The sequence below is a fragment of the Xyrauchen texanus genome, chromosome 22 (genome assembly GCF_025860055.1).
Source record: "Xyrauchen texanus isolate HMW12.3.18 chromosome 22, RBS_HiC_50CHRs, whole genome shotgun sequence".
Taxonomy (NCBI): Eukaryota; Metazoa; Chordata; class Actinopteri; order Cypriniformes; family Catostomidae; genus Xyrauchen; species Xyrauchen texanus.
In genome coordinates, this window is record NC_068297.1 from 9,618,034 (window position 1) to 9,637,108 (window position 19,075).

The following is a 19,075-nucleotide window of genomic DNA, read 5'->3' on the forward strand; positions in this document are numbered from 1 at the left end:
ATTTAATTCCGGTATTTTTTAAAGAATGGAACCGGTACTGAATAAGAACCGGTTCTCGGTTCCCAAACCTACTCTTAAATATATGAATATATATTTTTTTTCTTTTTTGCCTTAATTTGCCTTTTTCTCATGATATTAAATAATTTCAATTTGTATTTCTATACAAATCTGTAGTGAAATACATTTCAAATGTAACCCTGCATGTTGGACTAAAATTACAACAGCCAATATTATTTTTGTGGGGAAAAAAAATAAAATATATTTTTTAATTATAAATGTACTGTATATAAATGTAAATATAATAAGTTTAGAGACAATGTGCATGCTTTATTTTATTTAATTGTAAATTAAGGGGGTTGTCCTTCATAAAGAGTATGTCCACCTCTTCAGACACTCAAAGGTTCTCATTAATCGACTATTTTACAATGGCTTCGAATGTGGCTCATCCAATCAGAATTCAAGTCTGAACTATTGTCCTTCATAAAGAGTACGTCCACCTCTTCAGACACTCAAAGGTTCTCATTAATCGACTATTTTACAATGGCTTCGAATGTGGCTCATCCAATCAGAATTCAAGTCTGAGCTATTCGTTTTAAAATATTATTATGATGTTTTGTTTTTATCTCAAGACTTACATTTGTAAAAGAATACAGTCTTATCTTTGGATTTGTGGCCATCAAATTCCAAAAAAAAAAAAAAAAATCAAATTAAAAGCTTTACATTTGTAAAGGATTTCATTCAAAATATGCATTATTAAACATAAACACTTTCTGAATTTCCAGTAAAAATAACTATATTGTGAAATATACTATTAGAATGATAAATACATGACTCATACCATGAATACAAGATTTTGGTCATACCGCCCAACCATTATCAATTAGTAGCTACAATTTTTGTTTAATTCAAGATGTATATGTCTTTGCAAGTTAAGAAGTCAATCAAATCAAATTGAACTTAATCAAATGTCTGGTGAACCATGCAAATAAAGCAAACAATAAAACAACATCTTAGTATATCTTATTATGACTACTGATGTACACAGAGTTAGGGGAGGGTGGGGCTGGATTAATGGACAGAGAGAAAGACAGAGAAAGAGAGAGAGAGAGAGAGAGAGAGAGAGAGAGAGAGAGAGAGAGAGAGAGAGAGAGATAAAGAGAGAGAGAGAGAAGAACAGCATCCTGAAGGAGGAGGTTTTATACAATACCTAAGTTGACTGTGAGTTTGACGCGACTTCCTTCCAGCTCCAGCCGAAGAGTATCGGCAGAGTCGCGAGAGGTGGTGGCCATGAGCAGGCCGTATGCCCGCTGAGACATAAAGCGAAGGGACACATCCTCTGCTTCAGTGTGCATCACAGTGGGCATCACCACTTTCATGTACATGCTCCCGTCGTAGCTCAGGGTGGATGCCTCTGCAGACAAAAAAGAACATACATGCGTTTAGAGGAGTGAGATTTAAAAGCAAGCTTTGACAATCGTTTCCCTGCACTTGGGGAATGCAAAACATTTTGAAACGCATTCTCTATCCAAACCTTTTTCAAAAAGAGCTTAAGATGCATTGCATCAAGTTTGACATTGTTGACAGCAAACAGCATTGGTTCTAACATAACAGATGACTGGTTAACAAGTCAGTAAACAATGACTTAAATTGCAGTATGTTCCTCACACACTTCAAAAGCAATCTATACTTTGTATAGAGCAAGATTTATATGGGCTGGGATCTCCCTTTTTGGGAAAATGTAGTACCAAAACTAAGAACACAAACTTAGGTGGTTTCACATATAGTCTGTTTTAAATTAACCAAACCCAGTTCAGATAAAGTGAACCAGAAAGGGAACCAGCTGCAAATGACATCAGTGCTTTTGGTGTTCACATTGTAAGTGGACTTAAAAAGAGGACCCAGTTCCTTTTTTGATCCTTATAGCATTTATGTGGTCTCAGAACACTTATTATTCACACCACAACTCCTTAAGAACTCAGACCCTATGGCTATAAAAATTATTACATTTGGCTAGCAATAACTTGTAAACCTATAATTGTGATTTTGACGATAAATTGTCATACTTCTTAAAGTGTATGTATGCTTAATACACATACACCTTAAGAAGTAATTTATTCATATTTAACTTGGCTATATAATTTATTTAAGGCTTTAAAAAATATTATTATGCATTGTATTATTATACTTTATATTTTTGTATAAAAATATTGCACAGGGATAGAATGACATGAAAATTATTATTTTAAATCCTTAAAACATGTCTCTTTTTGGTCAGCTTTACATTTACACTTATTTATGAAACCCAGACAGCCCAGCCAATTAAATTATGCAATACTACAGTATATTTCTGTCATACATGTTTTACTTTAATTTATTCTGCATGAAGGAATACATTTGTGTGAATTAGAACAGAACAAAGAAATTGTTGTTTCTTGATCTACAGTATCATCTCCACAGAAATGGAGCAAGCACCTCCTCCTCCTGCATGTATGAACCAAGAACATTACGCAAACGTTAAATTAAACTTCTAAAATCCTTGCTTGTATTTTCACAGGAGTTTGGAGCAAACCTCCACAAACTGTACGCGCATCGGGACGATTCACGTGTTTCTCTGCTATGACTGCGACCGGTCTGCGGTTCATTTGAAGAGCTCACAATTTACAACAAGAACAGAAAATGAGACACAAAAATGTGGTGACGGTAATCATGGTATTTCTACATTAGCTTAAAATGAGGTGGTTTGTGTACGGTTCGCTTTTGGTTCCTTTTAGGGGTCTGAGATTATTTGGGTTGTTCACATATACATGTAATACCGCTCTGAGAGCGACTGGAGTGCTCAAATGAACAAGGTGTGAAAACGCCCTTAGGATCCTGTTCAGTAATCTGCCAAGTGCCCAACCAAAGCACACAGCTACGATGGGACTGACTGATCCTGTGATGTCCTCTCTATTCACATACATTTAACAATGACTTAAAAATAGTGCAGAAAATTAAATATTTAGAATTTATTTTACACCAACATTTTTCTTTGCTTTAAACTTTTCAAAATCTTAAAACTTTCGGTTCTAGGTTTCTATTTCCAGATATTCACATGACTTTTGGACCCCATTGTATAATGTATATTTTTTTCTTCTGTAAAGTACTATGTAAACACTGTTTAAAAAGGTGAAATTTAAATTTAAAGTAGTGTTTATTATTTTAAATAATATATATTTTTGATTTAATAAATATAAGTAAATACAGTTTACCTTTTTAGAACTAAATTCTTTGGTCCAATCAATTCATTGTGTATGTGCAAAGATACAAATGTATTCATTTAACAATAATTTTGAAACAGCAATTACTCAAAGAATGCTCATTAGACTGCATAAATAAAATGGATTATGCAATACCATAAAAAGTGAATGCAATGATCACACAGTATCTCACAGAGTATATTTATAATAGAGCTAGCAACAACAAATACTCATTTAATTCTCAGCTATGAAAACTCCTTCCTGGAAACATGAGTCCTAAATATCGACGCAAAGTAACTGCTGAGAAACCCTACAATTACAAAGTGATCAATATGTTATTATGTGCGATTAGTTACTTTTCAATTGTCCCTGGGGCCTCACCAATGTTAATTTTACACCCAGCATATCAAGCAGAGAGTGGGAGAGAAAAATTGAGTTCACACTTGCCATCAGTGAAGACAGCGAGAAATAGAAACAGGTAAGTGAGTCTAACCTCTACAGTATCTGACGATTAACTCTGAGTGAAAGCATATCAAAATGATTTTGTATCAATGATACTGAGTAGTGGGCTGATTCAGATGGACAGAAACATGCCATCAAGGACGTGACAAGAGTGACAGCCCATGTTTTTGCCACGTTGGCAGTGGAGCTGGAACATGTTTTGTAGGGCTGAGCTCATGAATATTAATTATCTTGTGATCTTTACTGCCCTGCAAAGCAAATGCAGTAACTACACATCTTGTCAAAAATTAGTTTAGAACAAAATTGTGTCTCTATGGGGGTATTTACACTTGGTCACTTAATGCTTTTTTGCATGAGAAGACCAAGTGTAAATACCCCCTATATATTCTGTATATTCTGTCTGTCTGTTATGATATTAAAACTAACATGTCAAAAATTTAACATCAAGACACTATAAAGATCAAGTAAAAGTAAAATTATTTAAATATATATATAATACAGATCTGCCTTTTAGTAGCTTAATAGATCTTGGATCTGCCTTTTTCTTTTGTATATAGGGAAAAATGTTAAAATGTTTTGTAAGCAAAACTATAGGCAATTATAGCCTGTATAAGAAATGTACTTTTAATGTGAGACAGCAGAAGTATATTTTCATATCAGCCGTTGTAAGTTTGGTTGAGTGGGCTAAAAGGACCCCCGGGTTCTGGTGCCTCTGCATGTAGGGAAATGAGCCATGAGAGTTCCTCAGAGGGTGGCTGTGTTTCCCAATAAGAGACTGTTGTTACTCAACGCAGTATAGCCAGCCATCTTGAGACAGTCCATGAGATTTGATACACTGCCGTTTCCTCTCCAAACATCTCATAAATCAGATAGAGGACACGTGAGGGCAGTTATGCATTGTATAATCCCGTAAAACGTACCACTCTCTCTCGTTTTTGGTTTGTAAACAGAGATAATTAATGTAGTTCATGTGGCTGAATAAAAATACCATCCACATCTGACATTTCAGTACATTAATTGAGCCCTGCTTTTGTTTTCCCATGTAAATAATGAACACAGAACTTATTTAATTACATGCCCGAATGAAACACGGTTCATGAAAGTCAAATGAGCAGCAAAAAAGGATTACTCAAGGGAGAGGCTAATTCCATATATAGGGCTATAAACAGTAAGGGCTTTAACTGACATTTCATCACACTAATTGATGACTGAATAGATGGAATGTTTAATCAGAATCGTTTTTTGGTCTCTCTTTAATGCATGTGAACCTTTAGATACGTATTATCTTTCATAGACACTGAGTGCTATTTGTCAACATCATGAAATTCTTGCATGCACATGTGAGTCTACAGTAAGTATTAATATATATTCAAGAGGAGGTACCAATAGTTAACGATATTGACATGATGTATAGCACGTGTCCTGTATAGACTTCTTTTACATTGAAATGTAAGGCTTTCCCTCTAAACATATCTCTTTTATGTAATGAAACAGGTGATGTGTTAAATCTGCTAAAACGTTGTGTGGGAGAAATATATTTTTTTTCACCTGTATAATTTACAAAAGCAAAAAAAAAAAAAAAAAAAAAGGATTTTTAGGAAAATAAATAAGTCAAAATGGGCAATCTCTTTAGAACACAATCAAATCTTGCTTATATCTGTCTTCTCTTATACATATTATATTAAACAGCTATTAGCTATTACTATCATCAAAAATATATTTTGTATAGTTATATATTCATATAGAACTCAAACTGTAAAAATGAATACTATTTTGTTTTTCAACAGGATGTTATATCTCAAAATGTGCTTTAGCAAAAAGTAGAGAGGTCTGTTAAAAGGTTAAGCAGCATTTTTGTAATTCTTTTATGATTATTATGCATGCGGTTTCAATAAAATCATATTAATAAAGAAACTACATGGAATATTTTTACATGCCCCAGAACTATTTAAATAATTGCAAAAAAAAAAGAAAACTGTAATTAAATATAAAAGGAGAACTATGTGCATGCATTTGTGTATACACATATACAGTATATCTGTTTTCTCATAAGGTTACTAGTCTTGCTTGAGGCATAGGCATCATGTTTCATCATGTTTTTCATCATGTTTGACATAACTTTTCGATTAACCCAGATGGTCACAGCTCTGGAATACAAACATATTGATTCAGTTTCTAATATTGAGTGAGTGTGGGCAGTTTAATTAAGGTGTATCTAAGATATGATCTATCATCATCATCATGTATGCAGCACAGAAGGATCAGCCTAACCTGTACCCAGCTCTGTCTCAATGACATATTGAGAGAAACGTCAGACATAAAAGCCAATCAATGTTCATTAAACTGTCAGTCTTCCTGCTGGAGAGCAGACGAAAAACCCTAAACTGAAGACAACAAAAACATTAATGCTTGCAGCAGGGATGCATCTAAATCCAACTATCACTACTCTTCACTCATGCACGACAGTGCCGAGATCCTTTGGTAGGCAGTACCTAAAATCAGAATAGGTGTTGACTCTGTCATTTGCAGTTAAGTTAGTCTTTTAAACTTTATTAACTCCTGTGGTGCACCATGCTGCAAAATAGTATTTCTGCCTCTGCCACAGCAGTGGGGCGCCCAACTGTCTGATTTAGGTTTTCGGTAATTCCTGTTGAAACTACACAATCCAGTAAAGTAAGTGGAGAAAGCCATCTTACTGCCACATACTCTTAAACACAAGCCTCTTTCTGTCTACATGCATCTGAAAATGTATCTGTCCTTGTGTTTGCAAGAGACTGTTGCATAACAATATACTCGGCTATCTCGGGCACCTGGTTATAGCAAGCGTATGCGCACAAATGAATACTGAAGTGCTCTCTACTCCACTTTTATTGTGCACAACAGAACACTGGCTGAAATGTACTCTCTGCCAATCTGGATGAAACAACGAAGTGAATACAGTACGTGTGAGTGTTTCTTATGTGTATGTGCGTTTACTTAAAAATAAAAATTGTCCCTAGAAGTTAGCTAGTTGCATCTCTCGAAACCTGTTAAGAAAATGTCCTGGTCGTATTTAAGATTAAAACCAATTTGCTTATTGATCATTTACCAGTAATCACCAATTTGTGAATATGTGAACAGATATTACTAGAATGGACTAATTTAACTCTCTCATTACAAGCCTGTGCAATTAGACCTCTGCAAATTATCCAGAATGCAGTAGCATGTCTGGTCTTTAATGAACCAAAGAGGACATGTTACAGCACTCTTTGTCTCTCTCCACTGGCTGCCTGTTGATGCACATATTAAATTCAAGGCTCTGATGCTGACATACAAAACAGTCACTGGGTCTGCTCCAGCATACCTAAAATTAGCCTGCGGTCGGCTAAGGAACATCGCCTTGTCATACCAACACAGAGAGGCACCAAAACACTTTCCCAGACTTTCAGTTTCATTATACCACGTTGGTGGAATGACTTTCCCAACTCCATCCGTGAAGCTGACTCACTCTCTGTCTTCAAAAACAACTTAAAACACATCTTTTCCATGAGCACTTAACCAGTCACAAAAAAAAAACAAATATCTTGTTGCACTTGTCTCGAAAAATGAAAATGTCTCGGCTACTGCTGTAAACTTCTTCCCTCTAATATATACTCTTCTAGCTGTCGAAGCAAAGGGGCGTACTCTGTATCAATCGTGCAGAGGGGGAGAAAGCAGCTGAAATGCTCCGTATATCCAACAGCATACCCTGAGGTGAATGGAGCGGTAGTGGAACTTGCTGCTCAACACCACTCGGCTCCGAAGAATAAATCTGAATGAGTGGTTGCGAGCCAGCTCCTTTTATACCAGTATGTGCAGGGGAGTGGCGTGCAAATTCCATTCGCCAATTCCCATTGGCCTTTTCTCAAAGATTAGAGGTGTTTGGGGCTAGTGTCACTACATTGACACAACGTCGAGTGAGTGACAGATAAGGAACTAGAAGTTTCCATGACTTCTGAAAATGTTTTAATTTCTACAACTTTGCCAGGCATGGAAGAAACAATGGTATTATTCCCTGACATTTCCAGTTTTTCCATGACCGTGGAAACCCAAAATTCCCTTTACCTAAAATTAACAGAAGTCTATAGTATGTCTTTAGATGTGTATTGAGTGTGCATATTGAGCTCCACTGCTAAATATAAAACAGAAATAATTTACACAAAAAAACATATCATTCAGCAAATTGTTCAGTGCATGTTTGCGAGCCTGTTCTCATTAAAAATACATTCAGCAAACAGAAAGACTTGCAGGTGTTCAAACCCACATAAACATTGTATAAACATTCAAGTTAAACTAAGCATCAAAGGTGTAGGTTCTATTTTGCCGCACATGACATATATGCCCAGATGGTACTAATTACACTCTCTGAAGTGCTTGAATGTAAAGGAGGAAAAAATAAATACCATGTGGTTTTAAATCACTGTCATATTCACACAGTATACATTAGACAAAGCGGCTTTTAACATATATGCAGAGATGATTTAGCCTTAATGGAGGAAAATGCTTTGGTTTTTCACAGAATAAAGTCATATACTGAACTAATCTAAGAGAGAATCACAGGCCTTAATGTGACTATTAAAAATGATGGGAAGCTTCTCCAGTCCATTTGAAAGCTACGTGATTAGTTTTACATAAGATTATGTGCTTGAAATGTAATTTACAGGGGTTTGTGACATTGTTTTCAAATCTGAAAAACTGAAATACACAGAAAATAAGTAACAATTAACGTAATCGCATTTAAAATAAGGAATTGTTGGCACAAACATTGACCATTAGTAATAGAGATATTAATCATAATTTAAATGCTTAAACCTATATAACATATTCCAAAACTAATAGGGGCATCTGTAGTTGAAAGCAAAGCTTAAATATGAAGAAAAAAGTATACGTCCTTAAAATGTCCTCCGTCTCCCTTGGTTGACTGTCGCAGAGTTTCAAATGTATTTCATGTGCCACTAGATGGAGGCAGATGCCATAAAATTTCAACATCTATATCTTTGCAGTGTTTTTTGTTTGTTTATTTGTTTGTTTTTTGGCTTGCACACCAATTAATGTCAACTAACATTAAACAGTAAATGTTAATGCATAAGAGTATTGACACTGTTTTGCAAACAATGAACAATTTGAAAGAACCTTTGCTGTTCTCAAATAGTACACTATTCATACAGGATTAGATAATGTGCAAGTTATTGACATATCCTCTAAAACCATCTCAAAGTGCTAATCAGTTCCAACATTGCAGAATATGGTTGGTGTGGGGCCAGATTGGTTTGTAGTGAAACCCTGAGGGGGGTTTCACACACCCACAGTTGCCATAAATACACAGCAAATCCTAGCTATACTGCAACAACAATTTAAATAAATTAGAGCGGCCCTTAAAACGAGAGGAGGACAAAAAAGCCACATCCTCCTCTACGTGCTGCCTCTGTGCTCCTCCCAACACCGGCACAAAAGGATTTACTCCGTTCTGTTTCAGCCGCAAATGTGGAAGCTGGTTGCCGACTGCTCTCTTCTGTGCTGGATTAGAAACAGTTCAATAACTCTCCTGCCACTGAAAATAAACTGCAGAGCCACACTGCTTGCAGAAAACCCACAAGGCCTCCATAAACTCCTTATTTTCTTTCTTTCCACAACCCTTCTCTCCTCCACTCTTTTCTTGTGTTCCTCTCTTTTGGTGTTTCTCTTTTATTAGGCAGAGAAAGTAGAGAATGGCAGGAAATGATTGGGGATTTAATATCTGATGATTCTCAATGACAGCAATGAGAGAGCCAATGGAGATTTTTGCTCAATTCTCCTGCTTCATAGACTTTTGTCTGGAGAAAAAGACCTTGGTTATGTAACAAATGTCTCCTCTAGAGTTTCAGAAGAGATCTTAACAATGTCTCACAATGTCCTCAGATTTGACGCGATACTAAAGTCTGAAAATAGAACTAATCAAAATTAACTAATATATTTCTCAAAACATGTAATTCTACCAAGATCAAATTATCTGAGCTATGCTCGGCAGGGCTGGACTGGCAATCTGGCATACCGGGCATATTCCCGGTGGGCCGATGCACTTTGGGGCCGATCAGGGGCGGACTTGCCAGTGGGATAACCGAGCGGGCCGGTGGGTTGGCTCCGAAACGTGCCAAATGGGCTGCGATAAGCAAAAATGAGCCGCCACATTATGCAGAACGGACCACAAAACGGCATTGCGATATGCAGAAATGCACCCAAGCTCAAACACCCCACCCCACTCAACAACATTTGGGCCAGTTGCCATGTAAAATCCCGGGCCAATTTCTCTTCCCAGTCCAGCCCTGATTCTCGGTTACATTATATGTATCGCTCTATAGTCTTACTGTATGCCAACAATTGTCAAATTTTCTCCAAATTTATTTTAAGAAGACATTTTTTTTGTTTATATTTAAAAGAAGAATAACTGAAACTTTGTTATGTCTCGTGACCAATAAAAGAGCAACATCTAACTTAAAAGCAAAATATTTAACAAACCAAAATATTCATCTGGGAGATGGACTATTTATTTCAGGACGTGTTGCAGTCTACACTTAAACCTGTTTCACCCACATAAGCACCATGGTTTCACATGTCAAAAGCACATGTATTAACCTTTACCTAACAGCTGCAAAACTTCTTGGTTTACTCTTCCTATCTCTCTCTCTCTCTTTTTTAACTATACTTTCTTACTGCTCCGTCACTCCTTCTTGTCCTTTCATGGCTAATTTAATTTTTTCTAAGGGGAGAAAGAAGGAATGGTATAATGATTGGCATATGCTACTATGGAAACAGCAGCGAAACAACCCCCCTTCACCTTATGAAGGCCCCTGACTCACAATAATTCATGAATTTAGTTTTTGAGGCTGCCAACACCTGTGATCTAAAAAATTCAGCTGGCCTGTGAGCGACTACTAAGAGCATGTTAGGTGGAATATCGTAAGGCTTCACTTCTTCCTACCTCAGCTCCTGTGCACCTCCATGCATGTAGAACAAGGAGAGAAAAAGCCACACTGATGTAAATTGAGATACTGTGGGGAGTGAATGCTCAATAATGACTAATTTACATGGAGTCACCTTGAACTTGCAGTGTAATAAAACACCATTTAAATGCTTATTACTATTCAGTGGCCTGAGAGTCAACTTATACATAGCCTTACATAGCAACACATTTTATTATCAGCAAGAAGTCTGGTCCACATTGTAGCTTATTTTGACCCAGAACGGCAGACAGGAGCAGACTGTCAAAATGTAATGTGACCAACCATAATTATAATTTTAGGGGTAGGAAGATCTCATAACTTAATTGGAAATAACTCATAACAGATTATGATAGAGGTATTTGACAGTTAGGAAGCTGGAACACAGTTTTACTTCACCAAAAACGCTCTCTTAAAAATATTCTCTACTACCCCATACTTTGGAAAACGATGGCATTAGGAAACTGAAAATGGAGTTTTCAAACAAAAACGGATTAGTGTAGACAGCCTAAAACTATATTGAAACGTAGAATATATAATTTTTTATAATAATGCAAACAGTTTTTGTGAATCATATTAATTAAGAGATCACATGGAATGTCTGTACTTTTATAAATGCATTTGTCATACTCAAAAAAAGTATTATATTAAAAAAAAATATATATATATAATTCAAAAGGGCTCATTGTGGCAGTCTGGGAAATTCTATACATGTATTTGTTTCTCAGCACAACAATAAAAATGTGCACTTTTATACTCCAGGAAATTATGCTGAGGCCAACCAATCAAATCAGATTTCAGCCAGCTGTTTCTTGTCACTTTGTGTGCAATGTTTAGGCCACGATTTTATCCATTGTGACTTCCCATGCATTCAAGGCATGTTTTGTGTTCTCTGGGAAACAAACTTACATCCTTAGTTGTACTAGCACAATGCCCTACCAGTTGAGCTACAGTAACACTAAACAAGCATAATTTTCAACAGACAATCTGTGAATAGATTGTGGGCATGTCATCTGGGTCTGACACTAGCTTAACTACATTGATATGTTTATATTGATTAATAGGTATCAAGTATACAAGCATTGCTTGGCTCCATTTGGAATACTGTACACATGTGTAACATTTGTATTTACAAAAGCCTCTTCACACAAATTGGACCTCAGGATCTTGACATCTTAAAATTTTAAATGTTTAAATTATCTTCAGACTTATTTGTGTGGCAAAGAAAAAGCTATATCTTCTAGATGTTCTCAGCCTGAGCTAACAAAAAAACCCAATTGCCAATATTCTGTCACACAGTTTGCTCATTTCAATAATTATTCAAGTCAGCATGACAGATACTGTAAGTGCTTAGAGACAAACAAAGGAAAAAAAAACAACTTTAAGCTTTTGGAAGAAATGTTATTTCATTTTTCAGGAAAAAAAAAAACCTGAACCATAATTATGTTTCTGCCACAAATGAGGAAGAATTATTTGTTTTTACACTCATCCATGCCCATGTATTGGGCTAAAACACACACTCCAATCCTAAAACGTTTCCGGTACTGTCAAATATAAAAGTATTATCTTACTGAAAGGAATGTGATTAGCTCAGAGCTACAGCGATTCATATGTTATGGTGCCTTACTAGTTTTATAGTGTTGCTGTTTTTAATATTGGGATTTTTTTTTAACTAAATAATCTTTTGGTTTTTCAGCTGTAATGCATAAGCAGAAAATGTTTAAAATATTCAGCCAAAAATTATTAAAGGTAAGTTTCTTGGCATATCTGATTGCATATGAAAAATATTACTTAAAATTGTAAAAATTGTTTCATTCATTCTTCCTCATCCTCTTTGATTAGTCATGCGTTCTCAAAACATATTTTTGTCTCAATGATTATCTAAATGAAGTTCATGGAAGTCTACTGAACAATTCATCAGAAACATGAAATGAACAATTGATTTTCAACATACCATTGCATTTTTCTTTACAAAAAATGTATTCAGTACAACAGCACTCTTGCTTGTGATACAGTATATGGCTTAAATATTATTATTATTTTTAATAATATAATAATTACTAAGCATTATTATTATTATTACTTTTATTGCTCCAGTCAAAATTACATTTTACTTTACAGATACTTGTAGTATATACTGTTGCAATTTCTTCAATTTCATGTGTCAAGCTTTTATTTTGAATAAAGCTTTTATTTTGAAGCATCACAAGTCCAGATAAAGAGTTTGCTACATGGCCCAGTGTGATCATTAGAGAATAAACACTTGGATTTAATTATATAAATATATAGTTTGCATATGCTGCCGCTTCACATTGGAAGAGTGTTCTACTCTGTAATATAACACAAGCGTGCGTGATTCTGTGGAGTTTGGAGTCATGAGCGGTCTGCTTCACACATTTGCTTTAAAGCAGGCCACTCATGCAGACTAAGATTGCAGTCTTTTATGGTTTAATAATCACACTATGACACATTCAATTTGTGTGTGAGCATTTTGAAGAAGTCATGTGTCAATCAAACAGCATGCAGGTTGCTCGGTACTTCAGATACTGCAGAAACACTGGTATCGTGACATCTTTTTTATTTTAGAATTGACTTGGTACTGAAGATCCCGGTACTTTTGACATCAAGCTATTTTGTGAATAAGTAGAGAAAGAAAAGGAGACAGCAAAATGACACAGGCTGCTTATCGTACTCAGACCGAAAGGAGACAACTGTCTGAACTCCCAGTGGAGCGTCATAGACAGGCCAGCCAACAACCCATCTTCAACTTTTCACTAGACGCTAAGGGCTGTGGCAATTTATGTTGTCCTCCCCACATGGCGTTTTGGTGGCATCTTAAACAAAAATGCATGCCCAATATGGTTAAACTCCAGTGACTACATGATCACTAAAGTAGTGGTGAATGATCATATAAACTACATTATTACTGGTTTTAATATATATTAAAATAAATTATGTATATATATATATATATATATATAACCCTTACCTAATATTATAGTACATTGTTAGGAATAACAACCCTTACATTATATAAAACCTGTATGACTTTCGTTTTTATGCAGAACATGTTGATGTTTTAATGTATATCTTAGTCTGTCTTTTCAATACAATTGTTGCGGATAGTGCCTCATTTTAAAGCATAAAAAAGGAGCTAAAATTATTTAAAAAGTGGTCAATTCAATTTGCGCAAACGTGAGCTGCAGTGAACGAGTTTCTCTTATGGCACATTAATGACCTTTTTTAAGCTTTTAAGTGAGGCACTATCCACATTGTATTAAAAAGTTGGTTCGTTGTAACCATTAAAATATTTCCTTTTGTTATATGTATGAGAAAGCCATATAGATTTGGAACAATGTGAAGGTGGGTGAATTAGAACAGAATTTTCCTTTTTGAGTTATTATTTTTTTTGCCTATTACTATTCCTTAACCTGTTAACCTGCACCCCCACTCAGGGGCTCACAGCTGAAAATGACATACCTGAATTAAAATAAATATAGCTCCTGAGAACAGTGTACCACAGGCACAATTAAGGTCTCTTTGGAAAGAAGACACTTGGCACTCTACTAACAACAAATCAGAGTTGATAATGCTCAAACAAATAAAAAGTTATAAAAGTTGAAGTGCCTCATAAATAATGTGAACTTCAAAAAATGTTTTATTATTTCATGTACAAATATATAAAAATAGACCTGGAGGAATCCAATTACGTAAAGGATTGAAAGCCACAAGTCTCATCAGTTTATATTTCAAATTTGAGGAAGATATAATGAAAAATGGGGTTCCTGCAAGCTTTTTTCCAAGACTATGTCGGTTCCCTTTCTACCTCCCCTGCCTGAGGCACATCCCCAGAAATGACATCCCCAAACTAAAATAATTGTAGTTACTGAACAATTTGCTCTACATGCACAATTTAGACATATTTAAAAGAAGACACTTTGGAGTTTATTACCCAAATGTAAAAGTTGAAAAAACTTACACAGACAAAAATTTATAGTATTTAAAGTGTCTTGAAGATAATTTGTACTGCAAGTAACATTTCATTATTTTATGGAAAAATCAATGAAAACAAACCTGGATGAATCCAGTTAGGCAATTGATTGAAAGCCACATGTCTCATCAGTTTATATTTCACATTTGAGGAAGATATTATGAAAAATGAGATTTCTGCAATATTTTTTCCAAGACTATGTCCAGGTACCAAGAAGCCTCCTTGGATACCTCAAAAAGCAACCTAATGATCAAATGTTATGAAGGGTACTGCAAGCTATTTTAGTCATATACACTATTCATACCGATAGTCGCCCATTCAACATTCAATGGCTGGTGATGGCCAGTGATACAGACAGCATTCATATGGATGGTCAGACATAGAACCAACAAACAATCACACTGATGGCCAGCCATCAGACAAGCCATTTGTTTTATATTTGGTCTTTTCAGACCACATTGCATTTACCATATAAATCAAATGGGAAAACAAACACACACACACACACACACACACACACACACTCTCTCTCTCTCTCTCTCTCACACACACACACGTATAATGTGTGCATGTTACATAGCAACTCACCGATGTAAAATTGGACCATCTTTTCCGGTCCTCAAGTATATCACCGTCGTCGCTGTATTCACTCCTCAATTTCGTCATCGCTGCTTCGAAGTGATCTCAAATAAAACATCTTCAGCAGAAAAAACGTCTTTTGACGATCCATTTGATGAGATAATCCGTCCAGTAAGTAAGACGCGAAAACAGATGTTGACTGGGGAACCGTCTTTTTACTATGGCTCGCTTGTTGTCAAATGACGGGGTGTGGTCACAGCCTAATTCGCGAGGTTAGAGTGGCTGATTCAAATAAATAAAAAACATCTTGTTCAGCGAGGAATTTAAACTTCCCGGATATCGTTGGAATCGTGCACTGCTTGGCTACATTTTCTATCAGTCATATCATTTCAATTATTTCATTGGCTTTCGTTGTAAAGACAAAACAATAGGATCAGCATATCATGACGCCAAAAAACTGACCGCAGTGTTTGGATATTTCGACCTATATATTGCCTATCTTTGTATTTGTGTGTGTGTGTGCGGTCTTAATTTGTTCATTACACTCTAAGCAACACACCCATATAACGTTCGGCTACCGGAGTCTGTTTTTATGCATAATTTTATTGCATAACCGACAAGTATGATACTTCACCCTGAAGAAACTTCGATGTAAACAAAGGAATAACCATCAATGTTACAACGTTATTGTTTCTTTGGACTAAAAATGCTCTATGGGATGTTATTCAGTGGACCCTCACCTTTCCATCCAATCTGGAACTTTTAGCAGTGGATGCGTGTGTGGCTCGTTATTACTGACACTACTGGTATGTACTCCGCTTTTTGATTACGTTTGTTTGATCTGTATTGCTTACATAAATGCAAGAAATACATTCGTTATAAGCTTTTCATCGAAAAACAGAGCTCTATCATCGATGCTTGAGGCTTACACCTTTAAAATGATATATAGTTTGCCAAGATTAATGATGTTCTTTCACGTTAAATCTATTCATAAACATTAAACTAGGGGTGGGGGACTCTTCGGTGCGACTGCGCACTGGTGCAGGTTAACAGGTTAAAGTATAGAATAGGAGAAGACTGCATATGCTAAATTAAAAATAAATAATAATAATAAAAAAAATTAAATAAAAAAGAATAGAGAGAGAGAGAGAAATTGAAAACCAGAAAAGAGAATTTGAGAAACCTTGGAATATCCAATATGCAACTGTCAAGCAAAGCATTGCTATCTTCCATTTCTTGACGGAATGGCATGTTGTACACTCATGTTGAACATGATCATTTGATGAGGTTTGATATGTCAACATACTGATGCATCTCACAAATGAGGACATCATTTTTACCCAGTCCCAAATAAAGAGTCACACAAATGCAGGCACAAAATCCCCTTTCACCTCCAACTGGATGAGCTTGTGTATGCTGGCCAAATGATTGCTGTTGTTATTGCTTCACTGATTGGCTATTCAGCTTGATTAGAGACTTTCAGAGTGAGGTGAATAGTAGGGAGGAAAAATGTGCAGAATATGAACTGATTTCTTGAAGCCATGAAATCAGGCATATTGCTGGGGATTTAGCGGGAGGAGAGGGAAGAAAACGAGGCTTTGGGACAGCGGGTGCGTCAAATTTTGATCGACTGCTGTGATATCTTATACTGACATGTTTACCCTGAAGATCTGACTTACTGAGGGTTGATCTTTACCCTCAAAATCACAAAACAATATCTGTGATGTATTTAAATGTGGGTATGTTTGAGTATCAACATTTGTGTGTGTGCAGTTGTGTTTTTGGGTCAGTTTCGTCTACATGCAGACTATCAATCTGTTTGCTTGTTTATGTTTATTTATTTATATTACATACAGTGGTCCTAAAAATATGAACACTCAAACCACAATACAAATAGCGAAGCTAATAGCTTAACTAACTTTCTGAATAGTGACGTTGTCGCTAGTTTTGAAATCAATAGCTTTTCAGTAGTGAAGCTATAATGTGTGGTGAAAGCTACACTGCTTCATATTACATCTCACAGGTGTGTTACTATGGCCAGTTTTGAATCAGAACAAAAGATGTATGATTTACAAATGAATCGCTCATTTGATCCAGTTCTTTGCAATGAATTGGTCACACGTGATAAAGCGATCTGAATTGGTTTACAATTCAATCCGAATGACTCAGAAAGCTCACGTGCACGCTGCTGAATCATTAGGTGCGCACTCTCAATTGCCAACATGCAAAATAAATACTTTAAAATGGAAAATAAAGATACTGCTTGTTGCAGTGGAACAGTCAATGAAAACAAAACTTTCAAATACATCCTATTCTTTGAAGTACTTTGAAGCACCATGTAAATACAGAATGGTACATGAATATGGTAATCTTATATCAAGGTACCATAGTATTACCATCTAATACCATCATTGTTACTGCCATGGGCATAGCAGTCATTTTAAAAGTGTGTGTGGGGTGGGGGACAGCTGTCAGGTGGCTTGCATAGACCCAACACTTACAGTGCAGTATTAATATAGTACCGTATATATATTAATAAATAGGTATGATATAATATTTTATTAATATATAAGTATTATATACTTCTACTATTTATAGTATTTTACAAATTCAGGTATTGCAAATTAATAGCCCAAATTTATAAAATTTGCTGCACAAATAAAGGGCATATTGTGGAGCACTTTCTTCTGTTTAACTCATGACAATAAAAGACTGAGCACAAATAAATATAAATATAAATAAATAATAATACTATAATAAATAAACTGTTAAATACAAAATTATAATTAATAAAATTACAAATTAACAACGGACGTCTGTAATATTTATAAACAGTAGGTGTGTACTGCAGTACACTGCCATTTCAAAACAAAAAGTGGACTAAATTTACCTGGGCTGTTTTTTCAAGGCATTTTATAGAATATAAAAGACGCTGTAATCTTTAATTGGTGCAGGAACGCACAATCCGGAAAAAGAAGTTTTGGACATGATTAAAATCAATAAGAAGCTTTGGTAATTATTTTATGCCCCACATCCCCTTATTAAACGAATCTCATCTGAATAGGGTTCATGGCTCGTTGATACAGGTTTGCGATTTTACTGACAGTACGGTTGAAGTCAGACGTTTACATACACTTAGGTTGAATTCATTAAACTAATTTTTTAACCACTCCACAGATTTAATATTAACAAGCTATAGTTTTGGCAAGTCGTTTAAGACATCGACTTTGTGCATGACACAAGTAATTTTTCCAAAAATTTTTCCAACAGATTGTTTCACTTTTAACTAACTACTGTATATCATAATTCCAGTGGGTCAGAAGTTTATATACACTAAGTTATCTGTGCCTTTAAGCAGCTTGGAAAATTCCAGAAAATTATGTCAAGCCTTTAGACAATTAGACACTTAGCTTCTGATAGGAGGTGTACCTATGGATGTATATTAAGGCCTTCAAACTCAGTGCCTCTTTGCTTGACATTATGTGAATATAAAAACAAATAAAAAAATCAGCCAAGACCTCAGGAAACAAACAGTGGACCTCCACAAGTCTAATTCATCCTTGGGGAGCAATTTCCAAACACCTGAAGGTACCACATTCATCAGTACAAAATATAGTATGCTAGTATAAACACCATGGGAACGCGCAGCCATCATACTGCTCAGGAAGGAGACATATTCTGTCTCCTAGAGATGAACGTAGTTTGGTGCAAAAAGTGCAAATCAATCCCAGAACAACAGCAAAGGACCTTGTGAAGATGCTGGAGGAAACAGGTAAACAAGCATCCATATCCACAGTAAAACAAGTCCTATA

General features: G+C 35.6%; 1 protein-coding gene across 13 annotated transcripts in view; it reads right to left on the reverse strand.

Annotated features, from left to right (window-relative positions):
• The window catches only part of LOC127662779 (neurexin-3a-like), a 467,216-nt gene that overhangs the window by 277,081 nt on the left and 171,060 nt on the right, over nucleotides 1-19,075 (reverse strand). For all 13 annotated transcript variants that reach the window (XR_007972918.1, XR_007972917.1, XR_007972916.1 and 10 more), the window contains exon 10: nucleotides 1,208-1,411. Coding sequence is in view for 10 of the 13 variants with exons in the window: in XM_052154109.1 (XP_052010069.1) it covers nucleotides 1,208-1,411 (204 nt within the window). In the remaining 3 variants the exon portion in view is untranslated. The remainder of the gene's footprint in view (nucleotides 1-1,207; nucleotides 1,412-19,075) is intronic.